Source organism: Chroicocephalus ridibundus, chromosome 12 (assembly GCF_963924245.1).
Source record: "Chroicocephalus ridibundus chromosome 12, bChrRid1.1, whole genome shotgun sequence".
In the NCBI taxonomy this organism is placed as follows: domain Eukaryota; kingdom Metazoa; phylum Chordata; class Aves; order Charadriiformes; family Laridae; genus Chroicocephalus; species Chroicocephalus ridibundus.
In genome coordinates, this window is record NC_086295.1 from 10242910 (window position 1) to 10261053 (window position 18144).

The window sequence follows — 18144 nt, forward strand, 5'->3', positions numbered from 1 at the left end:
CACACATGGAAAGTCAGAAAACAGAAGTAATGTGTGAGCACATGTGGGTAGCAGAAGGAACCTGACGATTCTGATCCTTGTGTCAGCACAATTACCTGCCTTTATGTGTAACACATCAAAGCGGAAACCTAACTTGTGGAAAGAGATAATGAGGCTTTTTTTACCTCTGTGTATCACCTGGCACCTCGAGAGAGGAAAAGATTTACAGCCACTGTTAAACATGTTCCTTGTAGCTGCCCAAATGGCATGCCTTTAGCAGCTATCACTCCAGTATTGCCCCTCTGCATGTGCTCACTCACCCGACCCCACAGCACAGTTCAGGCTTTAAAAGCAATAACAAAGCCCAACTGTTTAGTGGAAGGATTGCATGCTTCCCCAGAACTGAACACAGAATAATTAATTAATCAATGTTTGCAAAGCCCTTTGAAACAGAAAAGTGCTCTAGAAGCTACAAATTGTTACTGTTGAACACTTCCGTTTTAGCACTGGAGTTATGATCCATTTCCCTTAATGTGTTCTGAGTAAGGGGATAGGAAACACGAGATTGTAGTTAGCAATTACCACAGTTATCAAAGAACATGCAAAAAGTCTTGATAGCTGTCTTTACACAGAAAGGCTAATCTTGGAGTCAAATAGACAACTTTCTATCTTCTGAAGTTTAGACAGCTGTTTCCTTATGTACTTGTACCTTTTGTTGTTATTGCTGTTTTTCATTTTTTCCCCTTCCCCTAACAGATACAGTTGTTTGCCAGCAGAAGACATGGCCCTGGGGGGCAGGAACATAACATTTCAGTTACCATCCGCTGGCATTTTCAGTGGTTAGCATTGTCCATCCATGTTTTTATTTTCTCAGTTGTGTCAGCACCTAAGTGACGTTCCAACTGGTTTCAGTTCTGCAGCTTCTGAGATTAATTTGCTTGTTTAGGTAAATATGCTACACTATCTAAATCTAGACTAGGTCTTGCAACATTTGAAATAGCACATTCATTTTCATAACAGTTCCTGAGTCATGACTGGCACATAACCAAAATAAAACAACCCCCAGCTTTCGACAGTTTATAAAAAGTGGCAGCATTCCCACAAATCTGCTTTGTCTTTGTAACAAAGCAACTTCTTTATGACTGAGGCTCTAAGGTATGTTTCTGATTAGTTTATTCAATCCTGAGGGTTTTTTTTCCACGGGGAACGTAACATATTTCACATGGAAAAAAAAAAGAGGGTTTAAAATTCAAACTTTGTCTTTGCACTCACATGCTGAGTTCCACTCTCATGGGTTTGGCTGGTTCCCTTCAGAGATTAGCGTCCTGCAAGATCTGGAACTAAATCGGTGGTCCAGGATTGCACTATTTGGATCTTTGGGTTCATTTTTGCGTTCATGCTAGTATTTAATTAGTGATGCTATTAATGTAAGCTGATATATCTTTATTTGGAATAGGCCAGTTGGCAAGCACGATCAGATGTGTTGGATTGATTAAGGTTAATGGATCTTCTAAGACATTAGGGATTTAAAAAATTTTATTATTGTAGCTAATGAATATCAATATTTTTAACTCCACTGAAAGCATCAGCCCAATAGATCGCATTTTGCTCAACTTTGCATAAAGAAAAGACGTGGGAAGAAAGTTACAGGGTAACTATATGTAACATGCATACACAATCTCTTGTTGGAAGTGACTTGAAAGCACCCACTAAAACCAAAATTCTTAGTGCAAACACGTAGTGTGGGAATGGCAAGAGATGTTGTTTTCTGAGCTTATTGCAGTGATGAACACCTGCTGCACATGGAACCCACACCAAAATAGTTTTTGAATAGTGTTCTTGGAGGTACCAGACCCTAGTCTCATTGAACTCCTATAATTAGGCACTGCAATCTTTTTTCATGAAGAAAACATAAAGCTTTTCAGGGATACAGTGCTCTTTATCATGGACTCTGTGGAAAACCGTTCATTCTCCCTGCCTTTGGTCTCCTGAACAGTAATTGCTTGCAGCTTTACCTCTGCACACACTGTTAATGCACTGCTTGACCAATTAGAAAAACAGGCTTATTCTTTAAAAGACTTTCACACAGGATCGTTGATGATTTTAAGATGTTTGCTATGATATTTGACAAAAAATACAGCCTAGATTTTAAATCTCATTTTAAGCACTATAAACTGCCAAGTATATGCCACTTAGAATGAAGCAGAAGAAAAACTGTTACGATGGATAATGATTGGATGCCTATATTCAAAGATGTTATTTACTAGTTCATTTGTTATAGATAAATAAATTCACAAAATATCATTACTAAAAAAGTGCCACTTTTCCAAGTATGACTATCCCAGATCTCACAGATGAACAAATGATTCACAGGCAAGCTCAACAAATTGCCCAAGGTCACATACCAATACAGTAGCAAGTAAAAATATACAAGAAAATCCCTGAATTGATGGCATGTTGCCGGTTTGTTTGAATCTTGCCCTAATCACATCCATGACATACACGATACTGATGATGTATGCATGCAGAATTTGTCATCTTTTTAATCTATACAAATAAGTAATTAAAACTGTAATGAGCGAAGGAAAAGAATACCTATTTTTTAAAAAGGTAAGCAACTCCCTTTGCAATAGTCATTTTGCTTGTGAAGTAAGACTTCTAGAGAAACATTCTTTTGAGACTTAAGGCATAGGGTTTTTTATATTTAACAGCAGCGTTTATTACAACAGTGGACTGAGACACCACTTACCTGCATATGCTTTTGGATTCTGCCAGAATTTCTTGTACCACTGAACAAGTTATTATATTTTCACTGTTTCTGAGGCCATTTGGTTGCCTGTGGATTGTTCTGTTTCCAACCATCTTTTGTTTGACTTCTATACATGATGATGGCATGCAAAGTACTCAAGTGAAGAGCATCTTTTTATGCATATATTTGGTACCTAGGAAAATTGGTTTAACATGTTAGATGGAATTTCTATGCATTAATAAATTCAATAATAACATTCTTAGAGTAGTAAGAGAAAACCTTGTAGTGATGTTAGAGACAATATCTCACAAAATTATTATGATGAGCCTTGATTAGAATGTATATGGGAATAATTTAGGCTTGAGAATAGCTTTGTAAGATTAATGGAAGATTCACTAGCTAATTTGTCATTCTAGCAATTATAACTGTATAGGAATCATTCTTTAAAAATATTTTGCAATGACAAATTCTCCCTTCAGATTTATAGGCATTCCATATACATATATGAGAGCAAAATTTCATCCACCTTAAGTCTCACAAGAAAAGTCCAAATCATTCAATTTTGTGTATTTTTGACATGTTTTTTGTAATATAAGACAAATCTAAGATGTGTTGTGATCCTTTAATGCAAAGATAAAGCCTTCCTAGTGCCTTTGAAAATGTCTATTTGAAGCAACACATTGTACCACTTAGAAGCCATTTTATAACAGCATTGGTATGGAATATAGGTGGTTGACTTTATTTTCAGAAATATTTTTTTTTAATAATAAAAGGATCTATGATCAATTTATTTACAGGAATATCCAGCTACAGATAACATACATGACAATGAGAAAAGATAACCTTAAAATTTGTATAATAATATATCTCAAATCCTGCAAGTATTGCAAATCTTATCTGTTCCATCTCCTGCTTTTAAACCTATAATTTAATGATAGTGCCCTGGTGAGAAATAAGAATCTGACAGTTTCAAAAAATGACATAAATTCATTTAGAACTTGTGTTAACACATGCAACAAACGTACATTTTCTTCTTTCCACAGAACGCATGACAAGACTGTTTTGTTAACTTTAAGTTGTTGGAAGTTGAAAAGAATTTGCATTATTTTCTTGACATGTCTTCACAAAAATATTACCCTGGAACCTGTTGGAATAAAGTTAACTTCTCATTCCCTGGATTTTCTGTGGAGAATCAACTAATTATGTAGGGACCTGATTAAAAAGCATGATCAGGGAGGTCTGTAACAAGGAAATTATTAATATAAAAAGAGAAGTAAAACAGGAACTATGGCTCTGTTTTCAGAAAAGTTTCTGTATGCACTGCAAATATCTGAACTACTATCATCTGCTGTGGAGACAGGGACCCAAAATAAGGGACTCTGCCCATAGGCTGTCCTTATGTATGTAGAAAACCCTTCAAATTAGGAACATGAAAACCTAACTCAAAACCATTAGTGAAAGACACATTTGACTCTTTTGGAACAGCTTCTCCACAGGAGATATCTAAGAAGTCTAAACACAGACAGATTTTACCCCTGGTTTATGCCCATTGAGGCAGGATGAGGCACATTTCTCTGTGGAATACCAGCGCCGGCCTCCTGCCACTCCACGTGGAGAACCCCGGTTATTAAGTGGGAAGTACAGAAGTTTTAACAGGTCAGGACTTCATCCCCACCACCCTGAGGAGGATTAGACCCCACACGCACTTCTTTTTCCCGGATTGACACCGCCACCGCACTCAGACACACTCCCCCCCCTCCCCGCCCCACCTGGCACTCCTAATGGGGGCCTGCCTGAGGCGGTGCCGCAGCTCTCTCTGGGCACCCCCAGCCGTGCTCTTCTTCCCTCACCGGTGGCGGGGCCTGCGGGAAGGCACCCACCCGTCAGGGAGGGTGCTGCGCAGGGAAAGGGGCAGAGGCGCGGCGAGGAGAGCGCTGAGGTGAGGGGCGCCAGCCCTGAGGGGGCGGTGATCCTGAGGGGAGTGGGGGAGGGGAGGCGAGCAACGGCCGCGGCCCCTGAGGGCGCGGAGGTCAAAGAGCTCCTGAGGTGGGGGGAACGGTCTAAATCTTTCTCTCGGCTCCCCACCTCCTCGGCGGGGTGCTTGGGCGGGAGCCCCCCGGCAAGGGAGGCGGCAGCTCTTGGAGGAGGCGCTTCGCAACAGATGGTTAAAGCCGGCCGCTCGCCGCGGCCCGCATTGGCCGGCGGCGCGAGCCGGGCGGGAGGAAGGGCGGGAGGGAGCCGGCCCCACGCAGGGAGGGCGACCGCAGCGGCCGGAGCTGCGCGGCCCCGCGGCGGGGAGCGGAGCGCGGCACCCCCGCTCCAGTCTGCCGCTTTCACGCGCGGGTACTGAGGCAACCGACTTGCCGGGGAGGAGGTCGCCTCTCAGCCCCTCATCGCCGGCAGCTCTGGGCCACCTGTGAGTTTTCTGCCTGGCGGGTGCTGTAAGTAAACGCCGCCTCCGTGCGCAGCCGGGCTGGGGCCGCCGGGAGGGCCGTGGTTGTGGGGGCGGGAGGCCCGGAGGGCTCGGCTCGGTTACCCCGGCTGCTGTGGGCGCTTGGGGCGGGCGAGCCGGAGCCGCCGGCTTCTCCTCCGGTTTAACCCGTACAGTAGGGAAACAGGGAAGGTGTGTGGGGAGATCCTCCCCCGGGCGGGAGGCTGAATCAACGTCGAGGAGACTTCTATCACCTGTAAGTGAGGAAACCCTCACTCCCGTTTCCCCCCGCGCCCCGCCTTCTGTTCCAGCCTCGCCAGTGCAGCGTCGCTTGTGGTGGGTAATTACCGGTTTTCGTCCTCGCTGCTCTGTGGAGGGGGAGACCGTCAGGTGGGGAGCCGAGATGCAGGGGAAGCGACTTGCCCAAGGTCAGGCAGTGAGGCAGTAGCTGAGCTGGAAAATAACATGCGCTGTGCTAAAAACTTCTGGTTCCTAGTCCTGTGCCGGGCTGTTGAGCGCTGCAAGGCTCCAGGCATAGACATGGTAGAGTTGTAGGTAGGTCTCTAATTAGCTTATTTATTGGTTTTTTTTTTTTTTGTTCTCCTTTAAAGCTTTATGTACGGATGTGAAACCGGGCAGAGGTGCAGTGTCGGTGTCATCTCTTTTGCCTTCTCCAGCCTGCAAACGTGTGAATGAATGCATATATGCCCTTGCTTTTCTGTGGCTAACGTTAAATTCAACAGATTAAAACCAGAAATTGTTCATGAAAATATGATGTTTTTTCTTCGCTTTTACCATGGCAATAAGTAAAGTCTGCTGTTAACGGTGAATGTCTTCTTATGCCATCAGATAGTAGCTGTGAAAAGCCCCTTAACTGGTTAGGTGTAAGCTGCATTCCAAAATTAATCTGCAGTGCTATAGCTGTTAAGCTCAATGCATGTGAGAGATGTAAAGCATGGTGGGCCATGCTTTAAGAATTTAGGCACTAGAGTATAATTAAGAGTTCTCCAAAGATGCAACAGGAGTAATTGTTTTAGTACTAGCTATATGCATAGCAATTCTCTCTCCTTCCCTTTCTCCAAACATAACTTTAATGAGTTTACATAAAGATATTCTTCCGTAGTTTGTCCCCGCTAATGTTCAGTGTTTCTCTTGAGTTCCTCATGATGTGGAAGTAAAAGTGACACATATAAAGATGTTGTTTTGATTAAACGTATTATGAAAGTCCTCTGAATCAATCCTCTTCATGGAATTTGATTGATCCTTGCATCTCATGATGTCCTGCAGCAGTGAAACTTGAAAGTTTAAGTGTGCTGTTCAGAAACTAAGCTAACCCCCCTGCTGTCTTTCTCAATTTTATTTTAACCATTGTGCTTGGGTTTGGGGGGTGGGGAAATGGGATATGAGAGAGGTTTAGGAAAATACTAAAAATATTTGTGTTAATGTTACAGCTTCATTTTTAATCTGTATTAGGGAGTTCAGGTGAACTCTGGAGTCTCTTCAGCACAAATCATGGAATTCAAGGCAATGTTCCTGGCATGGTGGGGTTTTTCTATTATAGATGTTTTGTGGTTTGAATGAGGACCCAAATGGCATATGGGAGAAATTCTGCAATGATAATGCAAGTTTGACAAGGGAGGATTTCAACTAATTAGTGGTTGACCTCTGTAGGAGGAGAAAGGATGTGCAATATTTCTGAATTCCATAAAAATGTGACTTCGGACTTGTCTCAATGCTAGATATAACTGTGCCTTTCTACAAATACAGATGCTGCAAGTGTAGAGGTCTGAGGTCTTCAGCAAGAAGCAGTGTCCAAAGAAGTGTTGTTTCTTAGGCAGTAAGAATGTTTCACTAAACAGAAATTTTTATCTTCCCTCTTATAAGGACTTGTACTTGAGTTCTAGTGTTCTCGTAATATGCGAAATGTATTGTGCAGCTGCCTTGGGATCCTTCATGCACAGATTTATGTGATCTTTGCATGTTAGTGTCTACAGTGGTCTGTATCACAATGAAATGTGAACTTCTGTCTTCTGTATTAGCACAGCTGTGTATAAACTTGGGTAAGGCTTTTTTTTTTTTTTAAGTGAATGCAATAGTTTGACAGTTTAACCTAGACTAACCTCTGTGTGTGTGTATATATATGTATGTACTCATGTGTTAAAAAAAAAAAAAAACAAAAAAAAAAAAACAGCAATGTGTATCTGTGTTCTTATTTCCTGATCCTGGTGAACAAAATTTCCAATTTAAGTGTTCAAAATAATGTCTTTCTGCACTTTGGCTGTGGTAGGAAATTTGTTTTGGTGATCAGAATAGAGTGACACTGAAGAAAATTAACTAGTGTGAAAGATCCAACAACAGAATCTAGGAAACTGTCTAAAGCTGAATGAGATTGATAAAGCGGGTATGACTTTATTTAGTTTTACAACGCTTTATTTTATGCTTGAAACCTTTATAACACAGATACAGTTCCTACACCAAATGTTTTTGCTATCTAAACTTATGCACAGTGAACTGAAGTAGCTAAAAGATGATTTGATGATAAGGGAATATATACAGTGGCATATCAACATCGGTAACCTGGTCTTATAGCAGTGATATTTTTTCTCCCCTTTGAACAATGTAGGAGCTTTTTATGTAGTGCTCACTTACAATGAGCTTATTCTAGATTTTAGTTTGTTATTTTGTATTTCTGTCTATATTTTCTAGCATTAGTTCACCTTGCACAGTAAAATCAGGATAGTTGCTCACAGTTCAGTGAGTTTAAGTGGTAAGTTTGTGGTAAAATAAAAGTTTTGATGTGTGATCACTAGTACTAATTAGCCATGTTTAATGGATTGTTGGAAGAGAGTGTCAAAATAAAACATATCTATTAGGCTGCAGAGTTGTCTCTAATCTGCATATAGTATTCTAAAATGAAGGTAATAACTTTGTGGTGATGTGGAAACAAATGTAAATATCAATACCTCGCAAGAAATAACATAAATACTGGATGAAGTCTCATTGCTCCAGAAAGACATATCCCATTTAGAAACAGGCAGCACCTTATTTCAAGTTCTGAAAAAGAAAGCAGTTGAATTGCCCTCCTTATTTGAAGATCTTGGACAGGCAGCAGTCATTGTGAAAGGCTGAGATTATTGATCACGGAAGTAGGAAGTAGTGTAAACACTGGTTCTACTGTGATCTGACAGTTCTGACCATCTCTGTGACTGACTCATTGATGATGACTACCCGGATTAATAGATGGATTCAGTGTATTTAAGAACTTGTGTTTTCTAGTAATATTTGGGAAAGGAAGATTGTGGATCTTAATGTGTCAGAAGCTGATGTTACTTACAATCTGGAAACTGAATAAGCAAAACTTCTTGTAGGTTTTTGGGATTGCAAATCCTGATCAATTGGCCTGCTGTGTAGATTTTCTTAGATCTACTTATAGATTTAATGTTTTTCTTCCGGATTCTGTCTTCTTTGTGGTTGAAGTGGTAACAATAAGAAGCTCTCTATCCATCCTTCTTTGCAGTATTATCCCTGCACGTTACCCCAGAGTTATTGCCATTTAGTGGTCAAAAAGACAGAAGTGTGTTTTAAGGTGGGGGTTTTTGTTGTTTTGCTTTTATAGCTTTAATATAAGAATCCTAACCCAACATATTTTCTTTTTGTGACTGTGAAAGGAATAAGAGTATGCAGTTGTGGTAGTTGCAGATCCTAAGGAAGGATGAAGTACTGAAACCATAAAGCTCAGCGCACACCTAGGAACTAAAGTTCTGATCCTTCTCCTACAGCAGATGCTTGGTAGGACTCTTGAAAAATGATGGATTTAACATCAGCTGATCTTCACAAAGATTTATTGTTCAGTTTCCTTTCTTCCTTTTCCACTGCTCCCTTTTTGTCTTAGTTAAAGTTATAACAAGTTTGTGTTACATTGTTACAATAGTGTTAATTTTCAACTGGGGTGTGAAATTATCTTATGCCAAAAGTAATAATGAAATGTATGGATCTTCCCTTTTTTTAAAATATAACAACAAGATCTTGTCATTTGAATTTAAGTTTGAGTAGCGAAGAAGGTAGTATTAAATGTCCATATCTGTCTTGTTCAGTAATTGCAAGAAAAATCTTTGTGCTCTTCTAATAAGTCATGTAACTGCAGCCACCAGTGACTTTGTAGAGGGCTGCTGTAAGGAGTATGAATCATCATCTTTATTTTTCTCCTAGTAGTGTTTAAATAGGCATTTCAATACATGGTTGTGTATAGTACCCTCTTTCTTCTGTTTTTAGGTAATCTGGGGAATAAATCTTTAATCCTAAAATCACTTCTGATGAGTCTGGTAACATCTAGTTTACATTATGGAACTTGATCCAGGAAATACTATTACTGGTTTGGGAAAAAAATGTGTATTGGTTGATATACAAAAGTAAAACTTAGAAATGGTCATACTTTGAAAATTTACAGCTTTCTTCTTGCTCTAACTTGTTTTTGCCTGAATTTTTTCTAAATTACCTTAGAGACCTAAGGAGATATCTAAAGTATTTGAGAAAGTTGAGATTTTATGTGTGTACACAACAAATTGAGAGCTTCTTAAGGTGCAGACAGTTTCTAGATTGTGCTGTGTCAGGAACATTTTTCTTTCATTATGCTGGGATTTGACATTCTTTTCATACTGTAGACTTCCAAATCTTACTGTGCCAGGCACGTGATATGTGCCTTGGCCATCAGTTGTTGGGAATATGAGTGTTTCTAAAGATTCATTTCTTTGGGAAAGGTACAGGCCTTTCTCAAAGAAAGGTGCATAAGAAAGATTAGCACAAAAAAGATAAGAAAAAGATTATCACAAAACTAGATGGGTTACCCAATGGACTGTTTGCTTTCTTTGGCTCGGACCTCAGTTTAAGGTGTTCTGAAGAAGCTGTCCAAGTTACTTGCTTGTGATATTGATGTGTTTGAATTAAGAGATTTCACTGCGGTTTGTATGTACAAAATTTAAAGCTATAACGGGTCTACTTAGGTAAGCAAAACAGAGCGAAATCTAAGCAGATTCTCTGCACTGTTTGAGATACTCAGTCAGCTTGGTCAGATAAGAGTTCAAACAAGTTTGAGGCAAGTTCTGAGTGGTTATCACTGCTTAGTAATGTCTTCGTTCTAGAACATTTCTTTGTGGGTTTTTTTTTTGTGTCTTTGGTTTTGTTTCTTTTTATTCCCCTAACTGTACCACACAGTGAGTAAAATTTATCACCAGTTTTCACTATCCCTGTGATCTTGCAACCAAAATATAGCATGTACCTTTGGGTAGGGAACGACCAAAAAACCCAGCTATGTTGCTGACTAATGTTTAGAAATATCAACTTGTTTTTTAAATTAAAAATGTGCGGTATGTGTCTGTTACTAATCAGATTAAGGGAAATATCTGTTATTGGTAAATGCCTGATGATCCTGAAGTTACCAGCTCCTGTTGTTGCAAATGAATTGCTTTGCACTTCCCTTCCCCCACTCTAATTTTTGGGCACATTCCTTGCACAATTGGGTTTGTGTGTTATTAATTCTGTTTAAAATAATTTACCTTTTGGTCTCCATCAAGTTTTATTTTACACTATGTTCCAGTACCAGCAGCATTTGAAGGACTTTCTAAAGAATATGGTTCCTTTGTGTCATCTTTTCTTTGTCAGAGGAAGTGTGTGGAAGACTTCAGTGACTTAGAGAAAAATTATATGGTTCTGCTCTTAGGAAGCTTTTTTTCATAGATAATATGTGCGGAGACAAATTACTTCACAAAATGTAACTTAGTTGTGCATAGAAAAGGGTGAAAAGGCATAGTTGCAACTGAAGAAGATGCTGCAATGTGTCTTCTGCCATCTAATTTGTTGGTCAAATCTTTGGATCGTGCTGTACATCTAGAAATACCATGATGCAATGGTTTCTGTGATCCACTTGGATTCTTTTCTGACTGCTCCAAATCCTAGCATGCTGATAAAAGTGGAGGCAGCTGTAAGAGTGTAGATAAGTGAGTTCCAATTAGTGCCTCTAAATCTCTATCAAATGATCTGTCTTTAGTCACACTTGTCTGGTAGTCTAAGTACAGAATCAAAGCAATCTTTAAACATTTTATTGAATTTCCTTGCATGTGATATTTGCATGGGTTATACTCTCAGTGCTGTCTGCTGGAGAACAGACTTGCAACCACTAGAGTTTAGCTATGATACAAGACCCTGTAGTTTCTGTAGCTGTTCACAGTGTGACATTAATGGTGTTAAATTAGCAACATCAGCGATATTAACTAATTTCCTCATTCAGACTGTGACATTTGTTTGGCAAAAGGATCATTAAACATATGCAAACATCCTATGTGCAGCAAAAGGTCTTTGGACCCTGACAAATGATAAATGAGAAAATTACAGGTTGTAGGAAAATGTAAATATCATTCTTTGGAAATCTGTCCTCTGGCAAGACAAAAATGTTCCCCTCTAAGCAATGAAGGATTCATTATATTCTTTTCACATCCATAAAGAATGCTGGAGGCTATTTTACATACTTAACTCATATCTTGATGTCTCTTCCTTTCTTTCAAGCACTGCTGTTGAATTGGGATTTGTCCTGGTTTTGTTAAGCAAGTACTCCAGCAGTGCGCTGTAGAAAAGTACTGTAGCCTTAATGAACTCCTCCTATAATCTTCTGGATAATTTTGAATGTTTTTCTTATTAACAACTTTAGGTCACTTTTTTTAATTGGCTGTTATGCAAGGGATTAAAGTAGGTGCGCACACAGTTGGTCCTTTTCCATCAGATGACTATGTGTAGTACAAACTTGCATGTTAACTGATGATTGCATTTACGTCGCTTTACGGAAGGGATTAATCTAGTTTCAGATGATCCTTGTGACTTTCTTACCCTTTCCGCCTCTATCTGTATAAGGATTTGTAGTGTCAGGTTAGAATACTAACATCACTAGCTTCAGAACATAAAAGCTTCAACAATATGATGCATTTGCAGTAGCTTATTACCTAGTGCAATTCATGAGTAAATTTTCTAGCTTCCGCACCAATATTCCGAAGTGTGACTGAGTACAGTACTTCAGCCACTGCTATGTATCTCGTTAAAGTTATAGCTGAAGTTGCTGTGCTATCAAACAATAAAACTAAACTGTGAGTTCATCCTGCTTTTTGTCCTGTAATATCACTGAAGTTTAAAAAGAACCAGACAGGCTTGATAGTTTATTGTCATTTTCAAAATGAAAAAAATAATTTTCAGAGGCTTCAAAGTTTTTCGCCAATATTTGCCAGAATGGAGATGTTACAAGCAATTAAAATAACAGTTCTATTAAATTTCAAAAACTTAAAAATGCCTGAAAGATTTAACTTTTGATTAGCTAGCAACAGTATCTTTCTTCCCTTCCTCTCAAAGATAGATTTGGAAATAGCAACCCTGTAAGATTGTTAAAGATCTATTAAAAAACAAAACCAAAACACAACACACAACCAGAATTCAGGTTTTTTTCAAAATTGGACTGGTCAATTCCATTGATTAGAATGTCTGATACTTCTGTTTTTGAATATGGATTCTTGCTGATTTTTCTAGAATATGATTCCTAAGCTATTAAGGCATGTAATTTGATGTATGCTAAGATAACTAATAGCCAAGCACAATCTGATAGGTTCATGGTTATTTGGGTGCATCTGGGGTGTACCACTGTGTAACAAACTTTGTAAGTCTGATTCAGAAACAAATGTTTCAAGCAAGAAATGTTCTCCAGCACAGCAGAAGCTTCAAATAAGTGAAGGCTTTGATTTTTAAACAAATGCTTGCTGAACTGTGGAAAGGGCAAAGAGGGAAAGGGAGTAGAGCCTGAAATTTGGCAAGTTTTGTGCAGGGAAGAGTCGTATGTGCCCAATAGTATTTTGGTACCAGGAGACAAACAGAGCACCTTGGCACCAGTAATGCTTAAAAGCTCAACCTGAAATGAAACACTTCTGTCATTTAAGTCTTTGGCTATATTTCTAGGGATTGAAGATCTGGTTTTCATCCCATATTGTTGGTAGCTGTCAAATATCAGCATTTTTTCCTCCTAAGTATCTGTCCTGAAAACATAACATAGGAACTCCCTAGGAGGAGTCTAGAGGAAAGGAGTAAAATGATCTAAAATAATTATTACCCCAATAAGGGAAGACTGAATTAGTTGGTTTCCTTAATCTAGAGACTCTAAGATTGCCAAAAACAGGTCAGCTTTGCATATACTGTGGATAAGACAAGGAGCAAAATTGCAGCAGAGTGAGCTTTTGGGAAAGCGTGGGACATTTTGAGATAAATTCGGATTTTAACTTGTTGAGAGAGATTGAAAGAAAATTCTATCCCAGTTGGCAGATGGTGTTTTGTGATGGCTTTTTATTTTATAACTTCTTGCATCGTGGTTTTTACTTGTGTGCTGGGACTAGTTGTTTTTCCTTTTGATATGTAACTCTGCTTCTGTTGGACTCTCCACCACTCTCTAATGGAGGTGAAATCTTGAGCACTGGAGGGCAGGCAGAGGATTTGGATATTTGTTTTAAAGGTAGATCACACCGTGCCTTTGCATAAAGTGACCACCAGATTTGAGACCAAGAGAATACTGTTTCTATGTCAGTTGGCACAGACTGTGGACAAAAGGGTGATGCTGTTACATGATGGAAATGTGTAGTATCCATGTTCCTGGAATTAGATGATAAACCAAGCAGAATTCCTTCTTTCTTCAAGGCCTAAGAGTTTGAGAAAGCCTGTGATTTCTCTTCTGTCCTATTACAAGGTAGTGTACTGTGTTACTTGTTTCTAGTGATCTTGAGCAGAGGGTCTTATAATTAGCTTATACTATTTCATAGCTTGCAGTATGAACATGCACTATGTATTTGTGGGGTGAACTTGTTCTTCTACTGCAGTGCATTTCAAAGAACAGGAGTAGAGTACCCAGTAAAGTTATGAAACCTTGTGAGAACAGGTTGGACAGACATCAGAGAAGAGTTCTATATATAATCTCCTTTCTCCCATGGAGCAAAGGCGTAGGCTGGCTGAACTCCAGTGATCCCTTCTTTTTTGAATCAGCCCTCTGTGATCAGGTTGTACTTGATTGGATTGCTAAGGTGTAAATATATAATGCTTCCCACGTTGTTATTTAGAAAGTGTGGTTACTTGTTAGAAGCCCGTATCCTTCCATTAGTGTTTAGCAGAGTTGTAGTAGTGAATGTTAAGTTTGAAAAGAAATCCATTCCAAGATGTTTATCAGTTACCTGCTTAATCAAATTTCTGTACAGAAGTCTCTGAATAACTATTCTTTTGAGTCTTGTGATATATTTTAATTAATTATACTCTGTGTGTTAATGAAGTTCCTTCAGTTATGAAAGGCTTAGTTTAGGTTTGTTGTTTTTACCAAATTCAGTTAGCCCTGATTTCTCACTACCAGGATGAGTATGTTTATACTGTGGATTCTATTTGATTGTATCTCTGATTGCATGTTCCTGATGTGGAATGGAAACAATGCAACTATGGTGGCAGACACAAGTGTGGCACAACCACCTGAGATTAGATTCAATTTGTTAGTTTTATAGTGCTTGCTTATTTTCAGGCTGCTAATAACATCAGGAAAAGTCAGTTTAAAACTAACTGAGGCCAAAATCAGCATAGCGATAGGAGTAGTAAAAACTTGAAAGTAATATTTGTGGGTAATTTGGTGAGCAGGAGCATTGTGGTGTCTTAAATCTTAATTGCAGAGACGTTTTACAAAAGAGGTGCTAGTACCATTCCTACTTCTCAGCATATATAAATATTTATCTTCATGCAGGATTTTAAGTTTTATTCCTCTTTCCCTGGAACAATATTAAAGAAAAACCTCTGTGTGTGTGTGTGTATAGAGGAAATCTGCTACAACCTAGAAAGAGAATAGTTGAAAGACAGTTTTCTTGTCTTGGATAAAAAATAAACTTACTTCTACTTGACCTTTTCTGTGTATGTATATAAAACTGTAAGTGGAAAATTTTCTACTATCAATTGCATTGCAGGCTGAGAATATCTTTTTATTCTTCTCTGAATCAACATTAAATCAGCTTGCCAGCCAGTAGTTTTAATGCTCGGTAACTTTTCATCATGCTAGAATTACATGTGTTTCTTTCATCATCTGTGCGCTGAATTTTGCTGTTCTCTTTGATCTCAGGGCAAAGGCTGAGGCACCAATGTTATCCTGTTGATATCTTTACTTCCATTAGTCTTCCACATGTGTATTCATTGCATCTGCAATGATGAGACAGCATCTGGAGTGTTCAAGATGCTTATTGGGCGCTACTGATGCTTAGAAACCTAAGGTCTGTCTTGTAGGACCCAGTCATAAAACCCAGTGGGAGTTTTGTCTGCATGTGGGGTGTTAAGCAATCTTCCTGTGACAGGGCTACTGAGTGAGTTGTGGAAAGGCAAAAGGGATCTCTGATTTGTTAGAACAAAAATCTACTGCGGTGGCTGGCTGGCATTTTCTGTGATTTTGCCACTGTCATGCTAGAGTTAGTTGGTTGTTTCATCTGTATGCCATGTCCTCTTTGGCTTTCACTTTTGTTTTCTCTTACACCCTCACCCCGTCCACCTTGGTCCTAACTTGACATTGAAAGTAGATTATATGAAAGGATACAATATGACAATTTCTGCTCTGTGTCTGTGATCCTTCTTAAGTTATGGTATGTATTTATTTATTCAAGTCTTTTGAGGTATGCTTAATAAATAAGTACCCTGAAAGCATTAAGCAATTCGCTAGCCATGCCAGAATATTTTCATATAAATACAATATTGTTGGGGAGTTCCAGAATTTATGGGCATTTTACCTGTAAAGTTCATTTAAAAAATAACAACAAGAAAACCCCCAACAACAGAAAACCCCACCAACTCCACCCCTGCCCAAAAAAACTAAAACAAAAAAAACCCCAACAACCAAATACTTCTTGACAGAGATTTTTGTCCTTTACAGTAAGTAGGTGAAATATACACAGTCAGTAAAACATACAAAACAGTTTAAAAACAGGATATAACATAGGAAGCAATAAGGTGGGGTTTTTAAGTTTATGGGGAGTGATGTAGCATCAACATAAGGAAATAAGCCTTTATGCTTGCTGAGCTTAACTGTTCATGAATTTACAACCTAGAAAAATTAGAACAACTGGCACTAGACAAGATAAATAGTAAGAAGGGGTAGATAAATATTTAGGATTTAATGTTACTGTATAATTTAATATTTGTCATTGTTCAAAATCCATTCAAACATTGAAACATAGTTGATCAACCTTCACTGCCACCCATTAACATTCCTAAGCCACATTTAACACGTTGATTCTTAAGCTAGAGAAACTAAACTAAAAATTTTAAAATGTGGGTAGAGTTTCTGTTCCTTTTGTGACTGGCTCTAGATTGAGGATACTGAATGCTGCTGTATTCAGGGTAGGCACAAATGTGCATGAGACTTTCCAGAAATGGAACCTCAGGCAGCCATACCCTGGCTTGGATGATCTGGTTCTTAGGGTTAGGGTGCTTTCAATTCTTGACTAAAGGAAACTGTAAATGTTTTGATTGGCCTTGGATGTTAGTGTCAGTCTTTGTCTACATTCTTTGAAAAGCAGACTACAGTTAGGAAATCTAGAAGCTGTGGATTATTGTGTTTGTCTAAGCAAAAAGGAGTGAGCAGTAGTTGAGCCAGTAACGTGTCCTTATGGTGAAGGCAGCTAATGTTGTCTTGGGCTGGATTAGGAGGAGTGTTGCCAGTGGGTCAAAGGATCTGATCCTTCCCCTCGTCTCAGCACTGGTAAGGCTACACCTGGAGTACTGCATACATTTATGTGCTCACTGGTACAAGAGAGAGGTGGACCAACTGAAGAGAGTCCACTGAGTAGCCAGTAAGATGTTTAAGACTAAGAGAGATGGGACTGTTCAGCTTACAGAAGACAAGGCTCTGGGGGGATGCCTTCAATTTAGATAAATGCATGAAGGGAACGTATAAAGAAGACAGAGCCAAGCTCTTCTCAAGTGGTGTTCAGTGACAGATGAGGCAATGGGCACAGACTGAAACACAGGAGGATCTGTCTGAGCAGATCTTTGCTGATCACAGCTCTTTACTGTGAGGGTGACTGAGCACTGGACCAAGCTGCCCAGAGAGGTTGTAGGGTTTACATCCCTGGAGATATTCAAAAGCTACCTGGACAGGGTCCTGGGAAACTGGCGTGGGATAGTCCTGCTTGAGCAGGGGGATTCGACCAGATGACCTCCAGAGGACCCTCCCAAACTCAACCATTCTGTGATTATGTGACAAACTGCAGACGACTACAAATACCGTTGCTAGTCACTCTGCTGAGTTTCTTATTTCTTTTGTGTTAAAATTGTGTTAAAACTGTTAAAATCTGCAATTTTGCTTAGAAGTTATTGCAGCAGCCAGTTGTTTAACTTTTAGAATTGGACTCTTTTGAAAACACTGAATTAGTAAATTTGCTGTACAAAAGTAAGGACTTTGCAGAATGGGGAAGAGAGGGCTTCCAGAAGAGTTCTGAGAGGGTGCTCTTAGATGGTATGCAAAAGAAAACTGGGAACTCTGTACTCAGACTTTAGAAGTTTCATATGACTTGGTAAAGAACCGTGAAAATGATGATCTCTTCTGAATATTCTTTGTCTTTTTATATTAGGTTGCTGCTTACCTGGCAGATGTTCCCAGACTGAGAATGGCATGGTGCCGAGGACACTGAAGTAAACGTGTTTAATCCCCCTTTCTTTGGTATGTTTTCACACTTCATAACAAAATGCATTGTATTTATAACATGTGAGTTATTGCAGATGTATCTGCGAAATAATGATAGGATGCAGGCTGACTTCATTAAAAGCCATTATAATCACAATGCAAAAAAAAAAACCCAATCAGCTGTTGCATTTCTATCACTTGATGGCTTATTTAAAATAATTTTGAAGAGATGATATCAGAAGCTCTTGCATTCATTGAATAATTATGATTATA

General features: G+C 39.1%; 2 protein-coding genes across 11 annotated transcripts in view; one reads left to right on the top strand and one right to left on the bottom strand.

Moving 5' to 3' along the window:
- Positions 1 to 4574: 4574 nt before the first annotated feature.
- Positions 4575 to 17861, bottom strand: LOC134522568 (proline-rich protein 2-like). The gene is made up of 2 exons (XM_063350334.1): positions 17831 to 17861; positions 4575 to 5527 (listed from the first exon to the last, which is right to left on the bottom strand). The coding sequence occupies exons 1-2, from the start codon at positions 17859 to 17861 to the stop codon at positions 4575 to 4577; spliced, it is 984 nt and encodes a 327-aa protein (XP_063206404.1).
- The window catches only part of SULF2 (sulfatase 2), a 162591-nt gene continuing 149099 nt past the window's right edge, over positions 4653 to 18144 (top strand). For 3 of the 10 annotated variants that reach the window (XM_063350488.1, XM_063350502.1, XM_063350494.1), the window contains exons 1-2: positions 4941 to 5169; positions 17819 to 17907. The gene's annotated coding sequence lies outside the window, so the exon portion shown is untranslated. Of the gene's footprint in view, positions 4668 to 4940; positions 5170 to 5293; positions 5496 to 5695; positions 5715 to 17818; positions 17908 to 18144 lie in introns of those variants that run through there. The other 7 variants (XM_063350489.1, XM_063350497.1, XM_063350495.1 and 4 more) reach the window with 5 other exon arrangements.